This window comes from Lepisma saccharinum, chromosome 5, assembly GCF_977018435.1.
Source record: "Lepisma saccharinum chromosome 5, izLepSacc3.1, whole genome shotgun sequence".
Classification (NCBI taxonomy): domain Eukaryota; kingdom Metazoa; phylum Arthropoda; class Insecta; order Zygentoma; family Lepismatidae; genus Lepisma; species Lepisma saccharinum.
Genome location: NC_139233.1, coordinates 15424674 through 15451100, shown reverse-complemented (window position 1 = coordinate 15451100; position 26427 = coordinate 15424674). Strand labels below are relative to the sequence as shown.

Sequence of the window (26427 nt, the reverse complement as noted above, 5' to 3'; positions counted from 1 at the left end):
GCTGCACTAGATCCCACATACTATCATGATTAGGGAGCATTAGTTGTTTTGAATGACTTACTTAGATCAGTCAGCATGTGCATCCAATAAATACAGGCTATTTATAATTCTTGAGATACCTTGTGACCACATTGGAAGCATGCTTCTTCCCAGCAATCAGATCATTAGTATTCATAATTTTTTTTATAAAGATGCACTATTTAAGATGTGAACTTCTTGACCGAGTACTTCATACTTACCACATATGATGAATTGCTGGTATCGTGTTTATGTTTCTGGTATGCAGATGCACCACCATACGTTGTCATTCCAGAATAAAATGGTGAATTGACTATACGATCCTTTATGTGTGTTTTCTCGCCTCCCTGGAATTAACAACCATGCAGTTTGAGAACCTTTACCAAGGTATACATATGAATACAAAAATTATACACTAATCAACTCACACCAGGTATATCATGAATGAACATTGAATTCTCCTGCCATTGTAATTCTTAATCTGCCAAGTTTAGGGTTATCCGATCGCTGTAAGGGAAATGTAGGACATGCTGTACCAAAATGTAGGACATTAAGTCAAAATGTAGGACACAAAACATTCTCAATAAATAATACATATTTCTAGATAACACGTTAAAAGTAGTTGAAAACTTACACTTGAATTCTTAATGAATTTTTAAATGCAAAATTTCAAAACTTGCCATCATAATAATCAATGCACCTCTTACTACATGATTTAAGTGGTACTTCTCAGAGAAGTACTGTATATTTATGTTCGAGTGCACAGTCAAACTCTCTGAAATTATAGGGACCAGTACCAAACATTTTACACTTTATGAAAAAATACTTTCTCTCGTGAGTTTGTTGTGCTGATGGTAATGACTCTCTCAACATTTGAATTATGACCTGTAATGGCAAACAAATATTCAGCAAATACCGTAATTTAAAATGGTTCCAAAAGTTTCATCTTGGGTAGTTTTTAGTTCAATAACAGGGTGTCTACCAAAATATAACATCCACATTTCTTGACTTTTTCTGTACTTTTCCAGATCTTTTTATTCATTTTTATTAATGTTTATTTATTCGACCCCTACTTAGGTAAAGTTGGACATATTAGTAATTAAGAAAATAACTATTTATTTAATGAAAACCCCTACCAAAGGGCCAGTTGACATAAAAACTGAAGCTGAATTTAAGAAGAGAATTACATCTGCTTTCTCGTATTAATGCATCCTGAACTGTGTTTGGCAGACAAGCGAGGCTTTGGCATCTGGACTCACAGCCAGTATAAGCTTATGTGGAGCTTGTGTCGGTTGTCCCTATGTGTTTGTGACTGTCCCTTTATCCATCTTATCTTACCATCATTCAGCCTCATCTTCGTGATTAGCTAAACGGACAGAAGAAGTGAAGTAAAATAAACTACATCAGTCATTATGATAGCAAGAATTCTTGACCACAAGAATAATTTACTGCCTTTTTATTGACTTCTTGTTGATTTCTTTACTTTTTCTTGACTTCCATGACTTTATTGACTGGCAGACACCCAGAATAGCTTTTTTCTCTATACCCCTGCTTTACAATCAAATTATATTGAATAAGAATGGGCAACAACTTGTTCCATCAGTATAAACCCCAAGGCCAGAAATTCTGCGCAGGCATTGAACAGTGATGTTATCAGAAAGTGGTCCTAAAACTTTGTTCATTAATTGCTTCCGTTTCCCAGTTTGTTTAATAGCAGGAAAAACTTTTTAATTTTTGGGCAATGACAGAATCAAAATAAATTTCACTATTGAGTTTGGAAGCGTAACTTACATGATTTTTTTCTGTTAACATATTTTCTTAATGAACATTATGTGACACTCACATTTTTGGACATTTATGATATTTTTCAAATTCCTCCCGGACGCCGGACATAAGGCTAAAATGTAGGACATATCCGGGGAAAAACGGGCACCTGGTAACCCTAGCCAAGTTCAAAAGCAATAATGCACAATAACATTCAAACTTCACTAGTTACAGAAACAGAAATAATTTTTCGAAACTCCTCCCTGCCTCTTCCCTTCATTTGTAGACTAGCTGAACATGCTTTCAACCATTTTATTAGTTAATTTTAATAAACTTTTCCCAGCTCCTAGGAAGGGTTATGCTAATCCTGTCAATTACAGTAACAAATTTCAACTGTGAGATTATTAACTAGACTGTTCTATCAGGAGTGAGTTGTTGAATCTGAATATGCATTACTCGAAATCTAAAATAGATTTAGATATTCTCAATAGTTTAATAGGCTTATGTAGCCATGAAACTATTGATAATATGTAGAAAACAGTGAAAGCAAACCACATGAAGATTCACATGAATACTCTAGAAGGAATTCTAAACTGATGTATTTTTTTCATATTTTGGAATATCATGGTGGTTTTCCAAAACCAGAGGGAAATTCGAAAACAGCTGCCATGGCAGAGGCCAAAGGTCTTGCCGGGCCTTAATACTACTAATATGTTTTATCACAAAGATAGCACACTGGTATTACTTCAACAGAGACTACAGAAAAGCAACCCCCTCTTCAGGCAACTGAACCAATGCCAAACAAGTTTCTGGATACTGTCCGCAAAGAAGGACATGGTTGCGTGTTGAACCACTCTTCCACAGCATCTTGAACCGCTGGATCGGAGACGAAACGCTTACCTTTCACAGCCTTCTTCAGTGGACCAAAGGTGTGAAAGTCGCAAGGGGAAAGATCCCACCGATAACGGCACAGAGGATCCATCGTTGCATCGGCAGTGTGTGGACATGCATTATCGTGGAGTATGCTCACACCTTGCGACAGTTTTCCAGTTTGTTATTGATGGACTTCGGAATTTCTCTAAGCGGCAAAATAACGTTCAGAGTTGTTTTTAAACATGCATCCTCGTACACGGCTTGCATTCACCGAAACATTTCTCGCAGAAGCACCTTCCTTGCACATGAATTGAATGACTTGGACGTATCCATTTCACATCCCTTCTGCTTTCACTTCCTCCTCTACTCAGATGCATGCAAGAGACTGTGCACATTATGTTCTGTTACTACGAAAAAACCAAGCCCTACAGTGCTGCCATCATCTAGCCTCGATGTCAAATACTCGCATTGTTGCCAGCTCTCTCTGTTTCACGTGAAAAACCCTTATATTCTCATATGTTGTCTCAGGTTTCCACAAAATATATGAATAAAACACAAGCAAGAAAACTAGATATGTAACAGAAGATGAAAGTGATTCCAATATCTACAGGGAGAATGATTCCCCTTCAAACATTTCAAATTGCCTTTCTGGCTGAAGTTGTAATATTCACAAAGTATTTGGTCTAAGAATTAATTTGTGCGCCTGGACAAGAGATGGCGTAATGAGCATATCGTCCCACAGTTCCGTGTAGCCACACATGCGTTGAAAACTCCTGTCAGCACGCATCGTTCGTAGTATAGGGCAGTTGATTGACCCATCAACAACAGCATTTTGTAGTCAACTGAACATGGCGCAGTTCATGCCAGATAAAGTGTTTTTGCGGTGTGTTCTGCTTCATTACTTTAACATGCAGAAAAGTGCTACCGAAAGTCATCGTATTTTGGTGGAAGTGTATGGTGATCATGCGCTAGCTGAGCTAACGTGTCAGAAGTGGTTTGCACGGTTCAGAAGTGGTGATTTCGGCCTGGAAGACCAAGAGCGACCTGGACAGCCAAAAAAATTTGAAGACGAAGAATTGAGAGCATTGCTCGATCAGGATTCGTGTCAAACGCAGGAAGAACTTGCAGAAACATTAGGCGTTGATCAAACAACTGTTTCCAAACGCCTCAAAGCCATGGGAATGATTCAAAAGATGTCACATTGGGTTCCACATGAATTGAAAGACAGACGTTGAAAGACGAAAAACCATTTGCGAATTGCTGCTTCAAAGGCAGAAAAGGAAGGGGTTCTTGCATCGCATTGTTACTGGTGATGAGAAGTGGATCCATTACGAGAACCCGAAATGAAAAAAGGACTGGGTGAAGCCAGGTGAACCAGGTCCATCACAACCGAAACGAGATATTCACTGTGCAAAGGTTATGCTGTGCATATGGTGGGATATGAAAGGTGTGGTGTACTATGAGCTGCTGCAACCGGGTGAAACTATTAATGGATAACGTTATCGACGACAATTAATGCATTTGAAGCAAGCTCTGGCCAGGAAACGACCAGAATGGGAGAACAGACATGATAAACTTATTTTTCAACATGATAACGCTCGCCCACATGTCGCAAAACCGATCAAAACCTATTTAGAAAATGTCGGATGGGAAGTTTTACCCCACCCGCCCTATTCACCAGATGTTGCTCCTTCGGACTACTACTTGTTCGATTGCATGAATAACGATTTGATTGGACAGCGGTTCACTTCTTCAGAAGATATCGAAAAATGAGTCTCTGACTGGATCGCTTCAAAGGATGAGGACTTCTTTCGCCACGGAATCCGTAACTTGCCTGACAGATGGGCGAAAGTGGTGGCTCGCGAAGAACAATATTTTTCTTAAGGTATTTATGTATTTTGTGTTTGAACTACAGCTTCAATGTGTGTGTAACAACCGCACGAATTAATTCCTAGACCAAATATCTTCTAGAAAGTGAAAAAAAGTATGGCACAGTCAACATGACATGTGCACCATAACCTACTCCCCAATTTAAAAATTCCATGTGCCAATTTAATCAACAAAAAGAAATTAAACTGTTCACCCAAAACTGAAAACGTACATATAAGGGTTGCCCAAATGAAAGTGAGACACTTGGTATTTTTCTGTAATGATTTATTGGTTGGAACATATGAACATACAGGAAGTAAAGGTGATCCATGGGTGACATATCCTCTACACATAGTCACCTTGTCTCAAGTGTCTCAGCACGTCACAAAGGTATGGTTACCCTGAGCAAAGAATGTCCGTGGTTGACTGCGGAACCAATATTCAACAGCGTCAGACCTCAGCATCGTTAACGAGCAGGCAGCCCTTCAGATGATTTCTTAGTGGCCCACAGATGTGGTAGTCGCATGGCAAGAGATCGGGGCTGTAGGGAGGATGGTCGAGGACTTCCACATGATAAATTTCGGCTCCACTAACACCTTCTGCTTTCAAAAATTGAATAATTGCTCGCTGGGTCCGTTTGGATTCGTTGTGAAAATGCTTCTGCACATGTAAACAACACACTGTGCCATCAGACCATACCAGATATGCATAAGATGTATGCTTTCTTACATACAATGTCATCTGCCAGAGCAAACACAAAGCTCTGCATACTTAAGCTACGACAAAAGTCTTAGTTTCATTTGGGCAACCCTTATAGAAAAAAAAAATGTTACGCTCAGGTACTAAGTAAAATAAACTTACCCAGACAGGAGAAGAAAATGGTGAAATGCTGAATGATGGCCTGCGATTGCTTGATGCAGAGGGCTGTGGTTGTGGACATTTGCTCAAATCAAACAGTCCACTGTTTTGGTATCTTGTACCTACAATGAGAAACAATTCATTGTGTGTTAAATGGGGTTCTACAGAGTCCGATAAGTTTCCGTACCCTTAGATTATATTACATAGTACATATTACCCTAGCCATACACAACATGTTTAATTAGTATACTAGATAAGGTCCATGAAGGTACATTTAGGGGACGTGGGGGTCCTACCTCACACATTTTCGATCTCTGCCATTTTTTGGAGATGATGTGTTCTGCACCACACCCTGGCCACCTTTAACCCCCAGAGATCCATTGGTTTCATGATTTCAGACTGGGTGAGCCCCAGAGCCATTTCATGCTGAAAAATTCCCACCTTAGATTATCCACCCCAGGAATCGAACCTAGTCTCCCATATGTATCTATTTGCAGGCAAACCTCGTTAATACGAAGAACCCTTTAATCCGAAGTTCTTCTCATTCCCCAGCCTATGAGATAGAATTTTTAATGTATTTCGGTATGGACTAAATATAAATATGGATAATTTTTAATACAAAGTTGTTTACAAAACCCTTCAGCAAAACTGGTTTCGCTTAACCTTTTAGCACCCAAGGCCATTTTCACATGAAAGCCTCTCGGTACAGAGCCGATTTTGAGCAAAATGCAGAGTTTCAATTAAATGAGTGTAGATCGGAGACTAATTGCCCTAGAGAGATGATGATATACCGTTGTACGCAGAATGAACCAGAGATTCAGACTATATAAAATTTATGCAAATTCGGCATATATGTGGTAGGGGGCTAACTCTCAAAATTCCGGAAAAAAAAATTGGTTCCCCCACCCTCCCCCCAAGAAAAAAGTACATGACAGTGTCGATATGCACATGGAAATGATCGCTGACATGTAAGGAACACGAAAATATTTGCATTATCATATGACCAATGTAACTTGAGTTGTACCCCCAAAAGGAATGGTCGGCACGCCACTGATTCAAGCTTCAAAATGCAGGGGTACCTTGAAATGATTTTAGCTCAGAGACTATTTGCCCTGGAGATATGAACGATATACCGTTGTACGCAGAATGAATCACAGATTCAGACGATATATAATTTATGCACATTCGGCGTATATATGGAGGGAAAAAGGGAGGAAATCCCCTGAAAATACTTTTTCTTTTAAAAAATGGGGTTTCGCCCCCCCCCCCTTCCCCCCAAAAAAGGATATGAAAAGTTCAAAATGCACATACAAATTATCGCTGGAATGTAAGAAACAGAAAAATATTTGCATCATTGTCGTATGACCAATGTAACTTGAGTTGTACCCCCAAAAGGAATGGTGGGCACGCCACTGATTCAAGCATCAAAATGCAGCGGTACCTTGAAATGACTATAGCTCAGAAACTAAATGCCCTAGAGGTATGAAAGATATACCGTTGTACGCAGAATGAATCACAGATTCAGACGATGTATAATTTATGCACATTCGGCGTACATATGGAGGGGGAAAGGGGGGAAATCCCCTCAAAAATACTTTTCTTTAAAAAATGATGTTCCCCACCCCCCGAAAAAAGGTAAAAATGCACAAAATGCAAAATTTATGCACATTCTAATCCCGGCCTGGACATGGCTGTTTGTGTGTGTCCATTCATCAATTTCATCATATCTTCACTCATCCCCATCTTCGCAATTAGCCAAAAGTGGCAGAAAAGCGAAGTAAAATAAACCAAATCAATGAACAATAAAGTCAATAACTTTTAAATGTTGCTTTTTTTAGGGCTAAACCAAGCCAATTTTTTTGTTTTGCGATGAAAACTAGAACATTACATTAAAGCTGACAACTGAAGATTTTCTTCAGTAAAAAGCAAAACACATGAACAGAGATTGGATTTAGGGAGAACAATGCCCCTTGTCTTATCACACCATCAGAAGAAAATGACAAATATTGTACACAAAATGAGACGCAGATGAAACGTCACTTCATTTAAATATGAAGAGTTTGTGTGGAAAACACATTTTGCTTTCCCATCAAAATATAATATATATATATATAAAAATCAAATAAGGTAAAAGGAAACACTCACCGGACAGTAGGAAGATTCAAAATTTTCGCTAATTTATAGCATCATCGGTGTGAGAAGAAACAGAAGACGGAACCGGTTCCGTCTTCTGTTTCTTCTCACACCGATGATGCTATAAATTAGCGAAAATTTTGAATTTTCCTACTGTCCGGTGAGTGTTTCCTTTTACCTTATTTGATTTTCACTTAGCCCTTTTGGCCCTCCTTGCTTTTATCCAATATATATATATATATACCTGAGCAAATGTTCTACTCTGTATTCTATTTCCATTCTCGTAAATTTCACATATTATGTGGAAACTTATAAAACACAGCAAGTCTATTATTAAAATTTAATCCATTGAGTCTGAGAGGTATTGTTGGTCACTTGCACATTGTTGCCTATAACATCGCACATAACACTATTACGAAACTAAGTTATACACACACACAGAACTCGCTTTGTAGTTGTCTATATACGTACATTACTTTACACAAACTTTTAGAAACAACACAAATGCTTTAGTGTATTGATTATTTAGTTCTGCTGAAATAAATTCAACCGATTTAAGCTTATCTTCGAAAACTGCAACACAAAAGTAGCTTTGCAGAACAATCCGGTTATCTAAAATTCAGTAAGAGATTGTTGCAAGGAAAGCCAGACAATTTCAAGAATTTTTTCTTTTCAGAGTCCATATATTCTTGAAATGCAACAAGTTGTGCGCAACGTTTCGCACTATGAGAAAAGTATGACGCTATGGCACGAAGAAGATCTGGAGTTCGCGGAACCTTTTCACATGCTTTGCTTGCCAAATACGCCGAAGAATGGCAAATGCAGCGCATGAGAATTAATTTATTGCAGTCCTTTTCAAGCAGAGTCGAGAATGATTTTTTCGATCCGACCATGACACTCGCTCCATCACACGCTAGGCCAATTACATTCTTTACAGGATTATCAATTTGCTCCAGGCAGTTCCTGAACGCAGTGTATATCAGTTCATCGGAACAATTTTTCGCATCTAGTTGTACTAGTTCTAACAAGGCCATTAATAGGGGACACATATTGGGCCATGACACACATTGTCTTCCCAGACGAAATGTCCATGCTCTCATCTACTAAAACTGAAAACGGAACTTGTTTTAACACTTCCTTAAGTCTGTTTCCACACGAGCCACTACATTTTTTACTAGAGCCGTGCACTTCGTCCTTTTCAGAGTCAAATCTTCTTCAATTTTGGAGTCGCGAAACACATCTTTCAAGACAGGAACTAAGTGATCAACAACATGAAACGCTAAGTTATGTTCGGCAAAAAAGTAGCAATTTTTATTTCCGCCTCCTTTACCGCGTTATCGTGGTCACTAGTCTTGGATTTTTTTGCAAAAGATTTCATGGAGGGTGTACTTTGGAACATTTACATGTTGTTGCTATGTTTCTGTTATTTAGCATGCTTTTCTAATTCACTTCTCCCACAATTTAGCACAACATTACATGCTACGAACTTACACTTGCAGTCATAGTTTTCCACTGGTTGAAGCCAATCTTTGCGGATCTTCTTGCAACTCCGCACGGAATTTTTTAACTTGTTTCCGCGGTGTTTTTTCATCTTCCGATAATTCCCCACGACATTTTCTAACATATTCTGGAGATGCAGATTGTTTCCTTTGCTTCCCTGGATCTTCCATTGTGCAAGACGGGTACAACCTTCCACCAAACACTCGCACACGAATTACCCAGTGTCCAATGCAGACTGAAGTAAAGATAGTTTGCGACAAAGGGAACATTATGGTTTTCATGTGCAATGTTTCAGGCAAAATTCAAAGAACCGCGGCAAGCTTTACATAAACAATACCCTCAGACTCCCACTCCCAAAGCCGGCACATAAGGGTGAATGGTCAATGGCCGGTAGCCAGATGTAGACCAACCCAAATTCCACCCTTCCTCTCAGAACAAATTATACAACAAAATAAAAAAAAAGAAGTTCTCACTTTCAAAACTGAAATCCCTTATAATGTTTAATATAATTAATGTTGAGTATGTCTTAAAATTTCCCTGAAAATTAGCTATTTTTCATCGAATTTCCCTTTTCACTTAAAATTAGCTCCAAATTTCCCTTCAAAAAGAGAAATTTTCCTTAATGTGGCAACACTGCAGCCGGTCTCATTGTGTTTACTCCGCAGCTGGTGCCAGTGTTTCCTCTAGCATCTACAAAGCTGCCCCTTGCCGATAACAGCAATGACTCATCCAGCGTGAAGGAAAAAGGGACCTTGTTTTGAATCTCGCAAAGCTGTTTTGATTTGACAATAACGAAATTAGATCTCCAGAAAGAAAAACAAGAGTTAAAACAAAGTTTGATAGAATTGCCACTTTTATTCGGAACCATTCACATGCTATAAAAAAATAAATCCCACAATGCTCAATGATGCTGATATGAATAAAAAAATAAAAAAGTTATTCAAGAGGTAAAGTTTTGGCGGAGAGAGTGCTTGACCTCCAGAATACTCCTAAACCCTATAATAAATAGTCGATTAACGTGAGAGTAAATAACAATGTTCAATTTTGATATCTGAAAATGCGCAAGTTTCAGAATACTTGTATTGAGGTCACTTTATGCTGATTGACTAATCAGGACTAAATATACAGTTTAAAGTGGAATCCAAACCCGATTGATATCGAGAGTGGTGCTGTTTAACGGTCCTCGGATCTCCATTCGGTGCGAACAGATAGCAAGCAGCATGTTTCCTTTTTCAGGGCAGATTACAATGCAAGTCTAAGAAGAGTTTGGACTGCTTCCTGGAAAGGGGGACGGGAGGATGAATATGTAGTTGGCTGAAGCAAAGAAAACGTGACCTTTTTTCACGATACATTTTTAGACAGCCAAACCAGAACAAAATTTAAAACCCCGCTTTTTCTTTTTTTCTTTCTTTCTTTTGTCTGGTGCCGAGAAAGGTTGTGTTGTGTCTCCCTAGCTAGAGATCTTATTTTACCAGTTAATCCTGTAACGGAGAATGCTCTAATAAACCCAAATAAAATCCAACATTCATTTTGTCCTATTATCTCCTGACTTTTGCTGGTGCCAGTGACTGCTGTCAAGATTCTTCTTCAAGTTTCCGTTTCAATAAACGAGAGATAGTTTTCCTTTCCGTAGGTCTCAGTGCAAACAGGTTTCTCATGAACTAGAATTGTAAGAATTTCATGGAAGAGCAACGACTGCACAATTTTAACCTGGATTTTGCCTATTCATGACAACGCCTGCCCACACACAGCTGACCATACTGCTGCGAAACAAACTGAACAACCGTGGGAGACCCATTGTGTTTAGCTATAATTCACCCACCGAACATATATCAGCCTTTCTAGACTCCAACCTCCAATCCCTCGTCCAAGCTCTGCCCTCCTACCTCTGTGATACCAACCACTTCCTGGACATTATCCACAAACTAACATCTCAACCACCCAAAACCATCCTCAGCACAGTTGATGTCACCTCCATCTACACCAACATCCCCATGCCCATGGCCTCCGTGTCACGGATTCATTCCTTAACAGCCGACCCAAACCCCACAACCCACTTCCTGATACAACTAGCCAACCTTGTACTTACCTGCAAAAACTTCTGCTTCGGAGACAAGCATTAAATGCAGATACGTGGCACAGCCATGGGTACCAAAATGGGTCCCTCTTATGCCAACCTATTCATGGGCAGGATGGAACATGAATTCCTTGACTCACAACAACTGAAACCACTCCTCTGGCTAAGATACATAGATGACATTTTCCTCCTCCGGACACATGGTGAACCCTCCCTCACTACTTTCCTAAACCAACTGAATGATTTCACCACCCTCAAATTCACCTAGTTCCACTCCAGAGACCAAGTGACCTTCCTAGATGTGGACATCCACATTGCGGGAGACCATACATATCAAACTGAACAACTACCTCCAGTATCTCCACTATTCCAGCTCACACCCCTACCACACCAAAAAAGCCATACCATTTTCCTTAGCTCTCAGAGGGCAACACTTCAACTCATCCCCCTCATCCTGCCAAAACTACAACCTACGTCTGCACCAAGTCCTAACCAACCGTGGCAGCCCCTCCACCCTCATCAACAAAAATCACTAGAGCCATCTCCCACCCCCACCCCAAACAATCCAAAACCAACCCTGCAGCTGATCACACAATACCACCCTCACCTTATGAAAATTAAACACACTCTCCACTCCCTCCTCCTTCACAGTGATCCTGACACCAGGGACATCTTTCGGGACATACCTAGGATCATCTTCCATTGCCCCCTGCCCCCAAAAAACCCTCAAGAACATCTTAGTCCACAACACACCCACCCCTTCCACCCCACTCCCCTTGGCCCACAAGTGCAACAAATCCAGGTGCAAGACCTGCCCCATACTCATCACCTCCCCACCCTACCACTGCAGGTGAGTTCACCCTTCACCCTAAGGGCACCTGGCACTCATCCAACCTCATCTGTCACCTGGGTGAAACCTCCAGCCCCTGAACCTCAGGATCAACAACCATCCTTCCCCCACCCAAAACTCAAGACTTCACAGTCACCATCCATACCAACAGCCATAACATCACTTTCAACAACTGCTTCCTTGTTGCCATTATCCATCATTTACCCCCCCCCCCCCAATCACAGACACGTCTTGCTGCAGGCAATGGGAAAGGGGCTATATATATCAGATATCAGGCATGCACTCCACTATATCCCCCCAGACTCAACGTAGCCAACCAATAATCCTTTCTCTTCCTTCCCAAAATCTACCCACCCAGCATGCAGTAAACACTGGTGAAAGTACGTTAACATTCATTACCTATCAACTGTTTCTGGCAACAGTATTCTGTGCCCACGTACTATGTGACACTGTGCTACCTTGTTTTCCTCCTGTGGAAATGCAGTCTATTCCACGAAATACCAACGTCTTTATTCTTGTGTGGTAAGTGTTTACTGTACCCTCCTTCATTTATCTGCCTTTCTTGCATTTTTTTCTCATCCTAGACCAATATACGAATCACGTCAAAAAAAGGACCAATAATTTTTTACTTGGGACTGGCAACACTGATGAAGCTGCACGTGCACGGAAGCATACTTTAGTATTATGTGCCTGCAACAGAGGTACAGGTATTGGACAAAATAATGGAAACACCTGTGGAAGTCGGAACATCATGTATTAATACGGTGTTGGGCCACCTTTAGCATGCAATACAACTTGGATTCGGGACGGAAAAAACCGATACAAGTCCTGAATGGTGGTGAGTGGAATTTGAAGCCATTCTTCATGCAGCACAGTCTCCAGCTGAGGTAGAGGCGAAGGAGGTGGAAATCGACGCCGAACCCTGGTTTCCAAAACAGGCCACAGAGGCTCGATGATATTCAGGTCTGGGGACTGGGTGGGTCAGGGAAGATGTTGAACCTCATCAGCATGCACTGGAAACCACTGTTGAACAGTGCCAGCAGTATGAATGGGGGCATTATCTTCCTGGAAGATGGCATTCCGGTTTGGAAATAAGGTTTGCACCATTAGGTGGATCTGGTTACCCAAGAGTTCTCTATACACTGCTTATGAGACCCGACTGTGAATGTGACAGTCGGGCAGTGACAGTCCACATCGTATGCTGCCGAGGGTGTTCCCCATACAAAGATGCATCCAGTAGTGGGGAAGAGGGTAAAGGTTGCCTAGTCTGACCAAATGACATATTTCCAGTCCTCCAACGTCCACGTTTTGTGGTCATTGCATCATGCACGTCACCTTCGAGCACTCGGCTCAGTTATTAGGGACTTGGCAATAGCAACACGCCCATCGATACCTATTTGATACAGTTCCCGCCTCACTGTTTTGCTTGACACGGGGTGTTTAGGTGCTGATTAAGTTCTGTAGTCAATTTGGAGGCCATTGTTTTCTTCTGCAATGTCACAATACGCTTCAAGGCCCGGCGGTTTCTTTCCTGCAGCTTCGTCTTTCAACCACTATTGTGCTTAGCAGACCCTGTTTCACCGTGCACTGTGTATGCGGTCATGACTTTCGAGACCGTGCCTCGTGTTACACCGCATAACTTCGCTGTTTTGCTCACAGATGCTCCAGTGAAACGGGCACCAACAATTCGACCTCTTTCAAACTCAGTCAGTTCGGCTATACTGGTCACTCACTATACCTGAACAACGTGTACTACCACACTGCCTCACTCTACTGTCAGTGCACAGTCCATACTAACTGCAACAAACAAGAGAAGGTTCATTTCCGCCGTACTCAGTATTACCAGGTAAAAAGGTAAAGTGTTCCCCTGTGCTTAACACCACGCCATGAAGGCGTATAGGGGGTGTGGGGGTAACGCCCCACACTTTCTTGATCCGGTCGTGAGTGGGGGTGATGTGATCAGCATCATGCCCCTGACCGCCTTTACCCCCCAGGTACCCATGTTATTCGACGCTGGGTAGGCACCGGGGCCGCTTCCACCGTTAGAAAAGTTCCCGGATTTGAACCGGCCGGGGATCGAACCCGGGACCTTTAGCATGGTAGTCAGACGCGTTACCGACTGAGCCACCGTGGCCACCTCAGTATTACCAGGCACATTTAAAATATGTCCAACTTCCGACTCGTTTTTCCATTATTTTGTCCAATACCTGTACATTTCTCAGTGTGGTGGTGCGTACGTGCGAGTAGCAGGAAGTTGAAATGGCTGCTGTAATAGAAAATCCCGCCAAATGCGAGGTGAGGTCACTGATTAGATTTCTCAACACAAAAGGACTGAGTGCAGCTGACATTCATTCGGAATTGTGTGCCATTTACGGATCAACAGTAATAAGTGAAGGAAAGGTGGTAAGACAATGGTGCCGTGCTTTTCGGGAAGGACGTTCAAATGTTCATGATGACGAGCGGAGTGACAGGCCTAGTGTTCAGACGGACAACATTGTGCAACATATTGATAAGAAAGTGCAATCCAATCGCCGATTCACCATTACTGATCTAGGTGTCTGATAAAACATTGCACCGAATTGCATCGGACAATCTGGGTTATCACAAACTATGTGCAAGGTGGGTGCCAAAAATGTTGACAAACACTCACAAAGATGAAAGAATGAAATCAGTATGTCATATTTTGGGCCGCTGGGAGAAGGATGGGATGACTGTTTTCTCACATAGTGACTGGAGACGAAACCTGGATATCGTACGTCACTGGTGAGTCGAAGCAGCAATGCATGCAATGGTGTCACTCAGATTCACCAAATCCAAAGAAATTCAAGCAAATACCATCAAATCGTAAAATCATGGCAACCGGGTTTTGGGACCCAAAAGGTGTAATCCTCGTGGAATTCCTGGAACCAAGACAAACCATCACAGCAGACTTGTATTGCCAAACACTGTCTAATCTGTGATGTGCCATCCAAAACCGGCGAAGAGGAATTTAACGGCCTGGAATTCTGCTTATTCATGACAACACCCGCCCACACACAGCTGACCGTACTGTTGCGACAATTCAAAAATTCCGATGGAAATGTTTTAATCACCCATCATACAGTTCCGATCTTGCCCCAAGTGATTACTTTCGGTTCCTCCACCTCAAAAAGGCTTGCTCCGCAACGTTTCGATGATAGTGAAGTTCTCAAGACATCAGTTCTCTACTGGCTGAGATCCCAGGTGCAGATTTCTACGCAGAGGGTCTACGTAAACTTGTTCCACAGTACCAAAAATGCTTGGAGCATTATGGTGACTATGTAGAAAAATAGCCAGGGTATGCACTTGTACAGCATCAAAATAAAAATTTTCTTGCTTGATTTTATTCTTTGTAATAACCAATCAGCCCTTTTTTTTTTTGCATGCTACTCGTACATTATTTCTATTGTACATATCTTACCTTCAATGCTGCTCAAAGAAAGTCTCTTTGTGCAGTGCTCCTTTCCTTGAGTTTTATTTTGAAATAACAGAAGACTGGTGTTCTTACTTGTCTCATGTCTGTCTGCTTGAGGAACAAGTGACGAACATCCACTGGTTGATTCACTGCTGTCAGACTGATCATCACCTAGGTACAGGAAAATATGTACTTAGTATCAGAAGGAAATAAGACCTGACGCAAGTGTTTGGATATTTTCACCTGGTTAGTCTATTCTAGGAAAGATACACAAAACAATTATAAAATTTTCTCGAAATGTGTAAATATGAATTTATTTTCTCCAAAGCAAAAATGGTTGCAATCACGTGGTTATATGGAGATGGGTGAATAAATTGCTCATGTTCTTCACAAAACATTTACAATGAAAAATAATATGTTATTTTTAGTGGTTTTTATTTTTTCTGCGACGTTTTGTCCTGGTTTCCCAGAAAGTTTTTCAAGATTCTTCGAGTTTTGCTTGCAATAAACGAGATTGTTTTCTTTTCCGTAGATTTCAGTGCAAACAGGTCTCTCAAGAACCAGAATTATAAGAATTTCGTGGAAGAGCAACGAGTGTGCAGAATGAAAATAAAATAGTTTCTTAAAACTCTTTTTGGTGAAAATATTTTCATTTTCTATTTTCCTTCCCCACATTGTGCATCCTGTGCATAACAGGTTGCATAACTACACAGGAAAAATGGTGTTATAGTCTCCTAGGAACTTTGTATCCGTGTAAGCTCCATGCACTCACTTTGTGATTTCTTTCACAATTTAATTAAAACTTACAATATTATTATACAGTACATACAAAGATTATTTTGTGAGCATTACCAAGTATAAATCATTCATTATGGGGTAATTTATACTGTAATTTATTTACACCTAAAAAACAGGCGCCATCTTGAAAAGTTCAGACAACTCGAAGTCGTTTAATTCGAAGTTGAAATTTTTTGGTCACTTGACCAAGTCATAACAGATATAAAACACCTATGCAGGCAAGACTGACAACTCCAAATTTGAACACTTCTACATATATCGTTTATGGCTGGCGGTAAAACAAACAGCATGGGATAATATGCCACTGCAATCTTTCAAGTAAGTCTGCAAGTTTAATTAAAAACAATGTGGTGTATAAAACGCTGACAGATAAAGAAGAATTGTTGTTCCTGCAACAGGGAAGTGACAGCCAACAGTTGCAAATGGTGCAGTGAATGTACAATTTACAATATATACGTATCTCATAGAATGATATTGAGCAGAGCACAAATACATTCAATAACAAAAGTTATTTAACATCACCTCATTCAAATGCACTCACAAACAGACTATGAGAAGGGACCAGAAAACGAGTAGGCTACTAGGCATAATTAAAATTACATATTTAATCCTAAGCAAGTCAAGTTTACAGCTAAGCTGCAAGCAAAGTTTACAGCCAGATTCCTTCGCATTGCATATAACTTTTTAAATAATTCTGGCTGCTTCTATAACTACTCACCATTGATCTGGACATTTCTTTCAGGTTGCTGGAACAAACCAACATCCTCTGGTCTTGCAGGAGTTGATGATATTGGGTAGCGAATATTATGGGCACCACTGGGACCAGCAAGTGAATCATCCACAAAAGGATCGTGATTCAGATTGGGGATTGATGACCGATCATGAAAAGTAGCATCCCCTGCAAAAATAAAATCTGTTACTTCTTCACCATTACATACCATAAATTATCATTTGCGAGTATAAAATGGGAACAACGACAACAAAAAAAGGGGAACTGAAGTATGGGCATCAGAAGGAAAGAGTTGAACTAGTTAGTGAACGTCCCACAAAATTTGCGTTAATTCCAAATATGAGATTTTCATAATAGGCCCCACAACATAAACTTTGACTGACATTTTCCTCCATGTTTTAAAGCTTTTTCTTCAACAAGGTTTGTAAAAGCTAATTAAATAATTATGTACTTCATTATATTAACTGTATGGGATATGAAAAATTAAGAAAAAAACAGTTGTTCTGGATAATCAATCATGTGCTGGGTCAAGTAGAAGAGTCTGCACAAAGCTGTGATGCATAATAATCTACTAGTGTATAATGGTTATAGTTTTTATATTCAATTTACATCAGCAACCTGACACAAACAGGTTCCAGAGGAACTCATAAAAGACCGGATGAAAAGTGTGTGGAAAAGATGACCTGGAGCTCTTCTGTGCAAACTAAACAAACTTGTTCAGGATTCATTTAAGGGCCACATCATGGAAAGCATGAAAACTTTGTTAGCCGAGATTCCGTGTAGTAGTAATTCCAGGAGGCATGATGATCCAACTACAGCCCCTGGACGTGTTAATAAACAAACCATTCAAAGCTAATGTGCGTAAGCGGTACGAAGCTTGGTTGACAACTGAAGACCACGCCTTCAGGGAAGATCAAAAGGGCATCTAGGGCTCACTGGATTTCCGATGCCTGGGAAGAGGTTTCTGCTAACACCATAATAAAATCTTTCAAGAAGTGTTGCCAGGCCAATGGTCTCAATGGGGACAACCTGTTGTGGGAGAAGACAAGTGAACCTGATTCTGACCTGAGCCCTGCAATGGATTCTTCTGCTGATGGTGAGAGTTATGGTGAAAGTGATGCTAAAAGTGAAGAGTGATATTGACAAAAAAAATTGTAAAAACAGAAGTTACCGATGTTGCAAGGTAAAGTACTGTATACCGTATTTGTAAACAAATAAACACGTACCCTATAAATGTTTAAATAAACACTGCAAAGGTTAAAATATGAACGTCTTTGTGCATATTCCTGCACCTTAAATTCGAAGAATTTTCTTTTTTTCTGAAAAAAATTAGGCGAAAATTCAGGTGCACCTTAGATTCCATGGCGTCTTCAATTCGAGAAACTACGGTATTCTTGTTTAGCTTAGTTTTTAATATACAGTGTACGCTTTTAGTTGGAACGTGAGTTCAGCCAATTCGCAGCCATTGCTTTGGCATTGTTGCTAAACTAACTGCTAGCGGAAGGAAAAAGACAGAATTAGCTGTGTCTAATATTAAACTATTTTTTATAATGCGTATACAGTATATATGAGTACAGGGAAAAATATACTGAATATTTCTACACAGAATTATGATGATATATCACTGCAACATATAAGAACTAAAAATGACTGACACTCACAATGTTCGAGAACGTCCATGACAATGAAGGGTCATTGTGTATATTGAGATGAATTTAACACCCATTGTTTTCCCAAGACAACAACAACTCAGCCATCAACACTGTGGCAAATAAAAAAAGACAGAACAATTATGAAAGGGTTCTCGAGTATATTTTGAGACGTGTTGTCTCCCGGTGTTTCTTCGAGAAACGTAACTCGGGCTGTAGGTGACTGAAATTTATGGGACTTGGGACAGTCAGGTTCAAAATGTCTTGCCCCATCTTATGATGGACCTTAAAGTGGAGAGTTTTATGAAAACTTGTTGCGTGCAAGAAAAATACAGAACACAGTGTTTAACTACATGGCCCAGCCAGATATCTCTTCTAAAACCGTAAGCTGTACACACACATACTCTCTCAGATAAACAGAAAAAAAAAGTTCTCAAAACAGGATTTGGTTGTGTATTGAAATGGACCAAGAAAATAAAAATACAATATGAAGCTTTTGCATAGAACACGACAGAAACTACCATCCATCCTCAACAGGTATACCAATTGGTGGGAGATGTATCTCCCATTCGACCGCTAAAGGTTACATATCAATTGCATAAATATACATAGAATTTTAATCAAAATTTCACATGATTTGTCTGCAATATTTTGCATTTATGGATTATTTCTCATATTTTTATAAGTAAATTTTCCAGGTCCCTAACTATTATTCCATTATTGGGACAATATAAAATTATCATATCACATTAATACTATTCACTACTCTACCTTGCTCATCTGTTGAACATGAGGCCGGGAACCTTCTTGTAGATATGGGGTATCTTGACTGTGGCAACGGTATCTTGGCACGTTTCAGAGGTGGAGCAAAGGATGTGATATCCACAGTGTCATCATCTTCGTCTTCTTTGCAATTGAGATTTTCTCTGTTCTCATTTTCACTAATGGGGCACTCACTTGAAGGGGACCACCACTTGGTAAATGATTGTGGCAAAAGTTCTGACACACGAGATGCAACTCGCTTGACGAATGACTGAAAAAAAAAAAACAATTTTATACAAAACAGGAAGGCATACATAATTAGTGCTCAAACTAAGATGATAAATTTTGGACGCATTTGACTCCCAAGGTGTGCACAAGATCAAATCTTTTGGAGTCAATTCCAGTAGCATCGCAATCAAAACCATACGGTACATAGAAATTTAAATGCATAATGCACTCATTATTACTTTCTCTATTGTAGCTTTCAAAGTCTATACTTCTATATATTAAAAGGTAGAAAGATATTTGCGTTCGTTTGCACTTATCACTCTTTGTTCCCAAACTCAAGATGGATGTTAATATTTTAATTTGGTCATTAAAGGATCCGAATGTGTTTTAGTCTCCTGGAGCCCTCGGTAATTTGGTCCCCCTTTTTTATCTCGGGTACTATATCAGACCTTCTCCCAAAGTCACATGGTGCACCCCTTTCCATTTGCCAATCAACACAGACACAGTGGGCAAAAATGCACCCCCCCCCCCCCAAAAAAAAACTCATGTGTTCCATGGTAGTGGCAAGAAATTCGCACTTGATTGTTTTTGGTGGTAAATTTAACACCACCATACAGGCAGAATCAAAGTTTACATCTAGTAGAAACATAAAATATACCCATGTTTTAGGATTTTCATAAAAATGTGTCCATTTATTGACCAAAGGTTAACTAAAAATCCAAAAACAATTTTTTTGTTTGTTTGTAGTTCGTTCCTAAGGTACTAAAAGTCAAAACTTGACAATTTTCGGGTAAAAACATGTATTTGAGACTGTGTAAACTGATCAGTGTCTGTGATCATAAGGTCCGCCTTATGTTTTGTGGGGAAGGTTGACCACAATTTTCAAAATATCGACAATATTAGCTTTATCTGTTATATTTTCCAAACCATTGCAGCTATCACATTTTTTATGAGTGTCTTGAAATCTGTGGAGAATTCAACGCAAAAAAAGTGTTATGTCATAGTGAAATAGGTAAAGTGTTCCCCTGTGCTTAGCACCATGCCATGAAGACGTATAGGGAGTGTGGGGTTAACGTCCCACACTTTCTTGATCTGGTCGTCAGAGGGGATGATGTGATCAGCACCATGCCCCTGACCACCTTTACCCCGCAGGGTTTCCCCCAGGTACCCATGTTATTCGACGCTGAGTGGGCACCGGAGCCGCTTCCAACGTTGGAAACGTTCCCGGAATTCAACCGGTCGGGGATCGAAATCGGGACCTTTACCATGGTAGTCAGACGCGTTACAGACTGAGCCACAGCAGCCAGTGCGAAATTATTGATTTATAGGCCACCATAGTGAAATAGAGCACCTGGAAACGAAGACACAGTCTGTTTTGTGTGAAAACAGGTACAATTTTGACCTCCAATGTATCAGAAACTACTAGAGAAAAATCCGATAGTTTGGATTTTGAGTAACCTTTGGCCAATAAACAAATGCATCGATTTTCAACAAAATAAAAAGAAACCGTGGGTTACATGGACCAACATGTAAATTGGACACATTAAGCATGTAGGGGCACTAGGCCCAAGATCCGAGTATGTAATTCCAAATTAATCATGGTACATAGGCATTTTGGTATAATTTAACAATACAGGGAATTTCTCCAATTTGTTTGAAATTTCGGATACTTACTAATTTGGGCCTCCTAATCATGAATCTGCACTTAAAATTTGGCGCACACGTATAGAAATTCCTGAATTATGGCTAGCCCCATGAACCATTGGCGCGTGGTTAGGTTAGGCTAGGTTAGGAAACAGTTAAAATTTTTTAGGGTCGTAGTAATATCAGGAATATATATATTTCGTTCTTTAAGTATTCGAAACTGAAAATCTTGCGATAAATAATGAGCAATTGTGCATTGTCGGTTGCGATGACTGACCCTCTTATTTTGCAAGTTTGACACGTGAGCACCAAATTTTAAGTTCAGATTCGTGATTAGGAGCCCTAATTTAGTGAGTATGCCAAATTTCAAACAAAATGGAGAAATTCCCGGTATTGTAAAATCGCTCCGACATTTTTTACATGGATCGATTTTTATTTACGTGGTAACACTTTCGTATAGCGGAAACATATTCCTTACTTTTTACGTAAGAAAGTAATTATGCAAATCATTTTCTTTAGCGTTGTTGAAGTTCGGGAATGTAGTTTTGATCCATTTTAATGTGAAATCATTGGTTTATATGTGAAAATATTGTTGTTATTGCTGCTCCCGCCATTTGCTTTCTGCACGTGAGCACAATGTTCTGTATGTTAGCTACATGACGTAACCCCCAGTAAGCGTTTCAAACCTCGCCGTGTTTCCACTATAACATGAAGTGTCGAGTATTTTAATTTTTTTTTTTTAAGCTATGCTTGCCTAAACTTACCGAACCTAATCTAACCTTATGGGAAATGGTTTGCGAGGTATTAGCATAATTTCAAATCTGGGCACGACAGTAGGTATTTTTTGGTGAACAAGGTTGCAACACTGCATAAATCGACACAACTCTCTCACAACGTGCGATGAACCAGTACGCTACCGCCATAATGTGTTACAGAATCAAAATAACGAAGAACAGTAAGTACTCGTAAATGTAAGATATAAGACATTATTTTCGTAAGAAATTCATTATTACAGCTAGAAATGTTCTGCAATGCAGAATAGTACGTTAGCAATGTAAAAAAGTGTGAAATAAATGATTTATAGGTGTTTCACCTATACGAAAGTAGTACCATTTAGGTAATTATGCAATATCGCCTGAACACCTCTCATTCATTTATTTCAGTAATTTTGGCATTGATATTTACCTATTCTGCATTGCTGAAGATTCTTTAAGGTGAAGTTATGCCTTTTTCCATAAAATACTGTCACCTTTAGATATTACGAGTCATTATTTGTAGTCTTTGTTCCGCTTGGGTAACAGACAATATGGTGTGCACTCGTCATGGATCATCATGTGTCGTGCTTGTGTTTTGTAGATTTGGAGTGGGTATGCAGTATTTCAACCTTCATCACCAAAAACTACCTACTTTCGTGTTCATTATGTCATCATAAGGATAGCCCCAAAAACCATTCACGATAGCCCCATGAACCATTTCCGGAAAGGTTAGGTTAGGTAAGCATAGTTAAAAGAAAAAATTCTCATACGAAAAAGGCATGAATGGAGACACTGGCGAGACCACGTGACTTTCGACGCTTGCACCATCTGCAGGTACGTAATGGAAACAACATCATAACCTCAGAAAATGCAAGTTCCTTACATAAAAAGTGATTATTTTTTGTTCTGCAGCATTCTACAGTGAAATTTTCAGTTTCCGCAAAAGAAAATACCTCGAAGAACTTCGACAATGCTACAGAAACTGATTTCAGTAAGTAGTTTCTCCTGTAAATTTGAAGAAATCTGTCTGGGTGATATCGCATATTTACCATTATTAGGATTATTTTCTTCTGCTGGAGAATGGTTTTTCACTTCCGTATACTCACTTAGGTTATATTCTTGCCACCAGCCATTCATTTAAGATTGTCTTGATTATGGACTACTGCAACCATCTAGGTTGTGTGCATAGGGGTTTCTGAATAGGGTAGTTTAACATGAACTTAAGCTATTGTGTACATTCCAATACATTGAGAAATGTTTGCAGATTTAAGAGGTGTGTAATAGATACAGGCTGTGTGAAACTAACATTCCTAAATGCATTCATAATTAGGTTAGGCAGGTTGGGTTTAAAGCCCTTATCATTCAAATAATATATCAATGCTTTCACTCTTAGGCTAGGCAGTTCAGGTTTGCGGATCTTAGCATTCAAACGACATCCCTAAATGCTTTCATGGTTAGCTTAAGTGTAAGGGTTTAGGATTCTCATCATTACAACATGGTCCTAAATTAGCGCTAATCCAATACCACTTTAAACTGTTACTCTCACCGATGCTTGAAAATTGTGATAATTAAAAGTTGGTTAAAATATTGAATAATAGTAGTGGGTGAGTATTCTACTCCAACCTTAAGCATCAAATTACCTTCTCCGTCAAGCACCATACTTTGTCTTCTGATGTCACATTAAATGGTTTCATTGTTAAGGCTAAATATGGTGTATTGGTAAATGTCTGTTATATCAGACACACATTTCTTCCTTTTTACAGAAGAAACTACTTGTGGAAATGAGTTTCTGTAGCATTTTGAAAGTTCGTGGAGGTATTTTCGCACCGTAGAATGCTGCACAACAAGAAATAAGCACTCTTGATATAATAAACTTGCATTTTGTGCAAAGCGACAACATCATGCCGTTGTTTCCATTATGTACCTGCAGATGGTGCGAGCGTCGAAAGTCACGTGGTCTCGCCAGTGTTTCCAAACGTGCCTTTTTTTACAAGAATTTTTTTAAACTATGCTTACCTAACCTAACCTTGCCGGAAATGGTCCATGGTGCTATCGTGAATGGTTTTTGGGGCTTTCGTGAATGGTTTCTGGGGCTATCCGTCAATGGATCGTGGGGCTATCATGAATGGTTTGTGATGACATAATGAACACAAAAGTAGGTATTTTTCGGTTAAGAAGGTTGAAACACTGCATACCCACTCCAAATCGACAAAACACAAGCACGACGCGCGATGATCCACAGCTGTGCGCACCATATTGTATGCTCCGCAACGGAAGAAAGAAACCAAAAGAATTACTCGTAATGTGAAAAATTGAAGTTATTTTCGTGTAAAAAGCATAATGGCATCTTCAACTATGTTCCGCAATACATAATTGATAAGTACGAACCATCCGAAACACAAAATAACAGATTTTAAAGTGTCTCCGATATAACAGACATTTACCGGTGTATTTATGCTAACAGATTTAAACTTAACAAGCCTAACCTAACCATGAAAACATTCCGAGCTTGCGTCAAAATACATGTGACTTACGTGTGATAAGTCATACCTGTAACTAAGACAACAGTAAATGAATGTCTGGTGGCAAGTAAAGAATTATATATGGAAGTGAAAATCCATATTCAAGGAAACGCGCAGTAAGTAATCACTAAAACTGCAGTATGTTTTAACAGACATAATTGGAAATTTAAGGATGTAAAAAATGCATGCCTAGCATAATGAAATCACAAATAAACAAAATGAACTTGGGCCGCAAGTAGTCCTTAAGCTGAAACAAAAAGCATGAACAAAAAAAAAAAATGGTGCATACCATTAGTTCGGAATTAAACAATCAGAACAGAAAACCAGTTTGGCATGCTCATGGACAGGATTAAAATTTGAATTATGTAAAAAGCGTATATGTAGCATGATGTTATTAGAGTTACACAATCGTAACCTGAACCAGATGCACTTAGCATCCATAACATGTGCATGTATATATGTAGCAAATTTATATGTAGAGCAAGGACGATCATCAATCGGAAGCTAGACCTCCCGCATTTTTTTACGGATTATAAGCTTTCGACCCGAAATATTTTTACCTCGAGAATTTTCGAATTCTCTTTCAATAACATATAAGATGTTGAGTTTTTGTACCTTATATAACAAGAATGCACAAAAGATCAAAGACTCGCATAATAAACAATCGGCATGCAAAAAGAAAGAAAAAAAAAAGACATGCTTCTTATTAAACACACAGATAGTCGACTGTCCAACATAGGCCTACTTGGAAAAGTACTTGGTTACATTTCTTAAAAAAAGTAAAAACTATCCTTACATGAAATGTACACTATAATTACAAGACAACACGAATACCATCGCCACGACTAGCTTGCCTAGCTTTCCAATAAAGCACAATGATATTTCAATGCTGATGACTCAAGTTTTATGTCCAGTGAATTACATTCTAATTACTATTTTCAACACTCTAGTTTAAACACAATTGTAATAAATGAGGATATACAATATTTATTTGTACTTTTAACAGTAACTTTTATTTCACTAAGCATATATGCAATGATAAAAACTCAATGTAGAGCACACTATCATGCGTTATTTTTAACACCTTTCCAAGCGCGCAATTTTGTGAAACTACATTATACTTACATTCGACACATCGTAGGGTTTAGAAGATTGTGACTTCTTGATTTTTGTATTTATACGGTCTTTAGCCATTACGTGTACCTTACCAAAATACACTATTACAAATTTTGAACACACATCCTAAAATATTTCCTCGCGACTTTTCCCTTTTCTCCCCTGATTCTCCCTTGCCGAGAAATATGGCGACACTCTTCGTAAAATTTCGTTGGTTCCCGCATCCACGTGACACATGAGGACCATCATGCTTCAAGTATTGAACAAAGACAAGGCTCTGTGCAGACCGCAGGTCATAGTCAAATTGAGAATGAAGTAAGCCATTACACACCCATCGGATATGATGAAATTTTAATTTCAGTAAACGCCTGAATGATGTAATATTGTTTGGTAACACTCCATAAAATGATTGAATTTCCTTCGTCGCCTAACGCTGTCTACAGAGATGGCTTGAGAGTAGACATTTTCCCCGTGTCACACAAGGGTGACCATAGGATTTTTTTCTCGGGGGGGTGGGTAGTAAACTCACACTGGGGGAAACCTGGAGGATGCTCTCTCCAAGTAAAGGAAATCCTCATAAAGGATTTCCCACACATTCCATTTTCTCCATGTTGATATCTACAAGCATACCTATATGCCTATATCTTTTCCCGAACGGGGCAAAGCATCCTCCCCCTCACTAGGAATTTCCACTTTGAATGCTGGGAGGGGGCAGAGCAAGATTTCATATCTTTCCCTTCAGTCATAAAAACTTATATTCTACCTTATAGTATTTTCATTATTTTACAAATCATATAATTGAATTTAAAATACCTTGGCCTTGTTGTCGAGTTCAGACTCGAGTCCAC

At 39.4% G+C, this 26427-nt stretch overlaps 1 protein-coding gene across 1 annotated transcript in view; it reads right to left on the bottom strand.

Annotated features, from left to right (window-relative positions):
* The window catches only part of Nup153 (nucleoporin 153), a 41090-nt gene extending 15286 nt beyond the window's left edge, over positions 1 to 25804 (bottom strand). The window contains exons 1-6 of the mRNA XM_083122196.1: positions 25589 to 25804; positions 19324 to 19585; positions 16892 to 17071; positions 15382 to 15546; positions 5386 to 5504; positions 240 to 365 (exon numbers count right to left, since the gene is read on the bottom strand). Coding sequence (XP_082978322.1) covers positions 240 to 365; positions 5386 to 5504; positions 15382 to 15546; positions 16892 to 17071; positions 19324 to 19585; positions 25589 to 25657 — 921 coding nt within the window. The 5' untranslated portion in view covers positions 25658 to 25804. The remainder of the gene's footprint in view (positions 1 to 239; positions 366 to 5385; positions 5505 to 15381; positions 15547 to 16891; positions 17072 to 19323; positions 19586 to 25588) is intronic.
* Between the last annotated feature and the right edge of the window lie 623 nt (positions 25805 to 26427).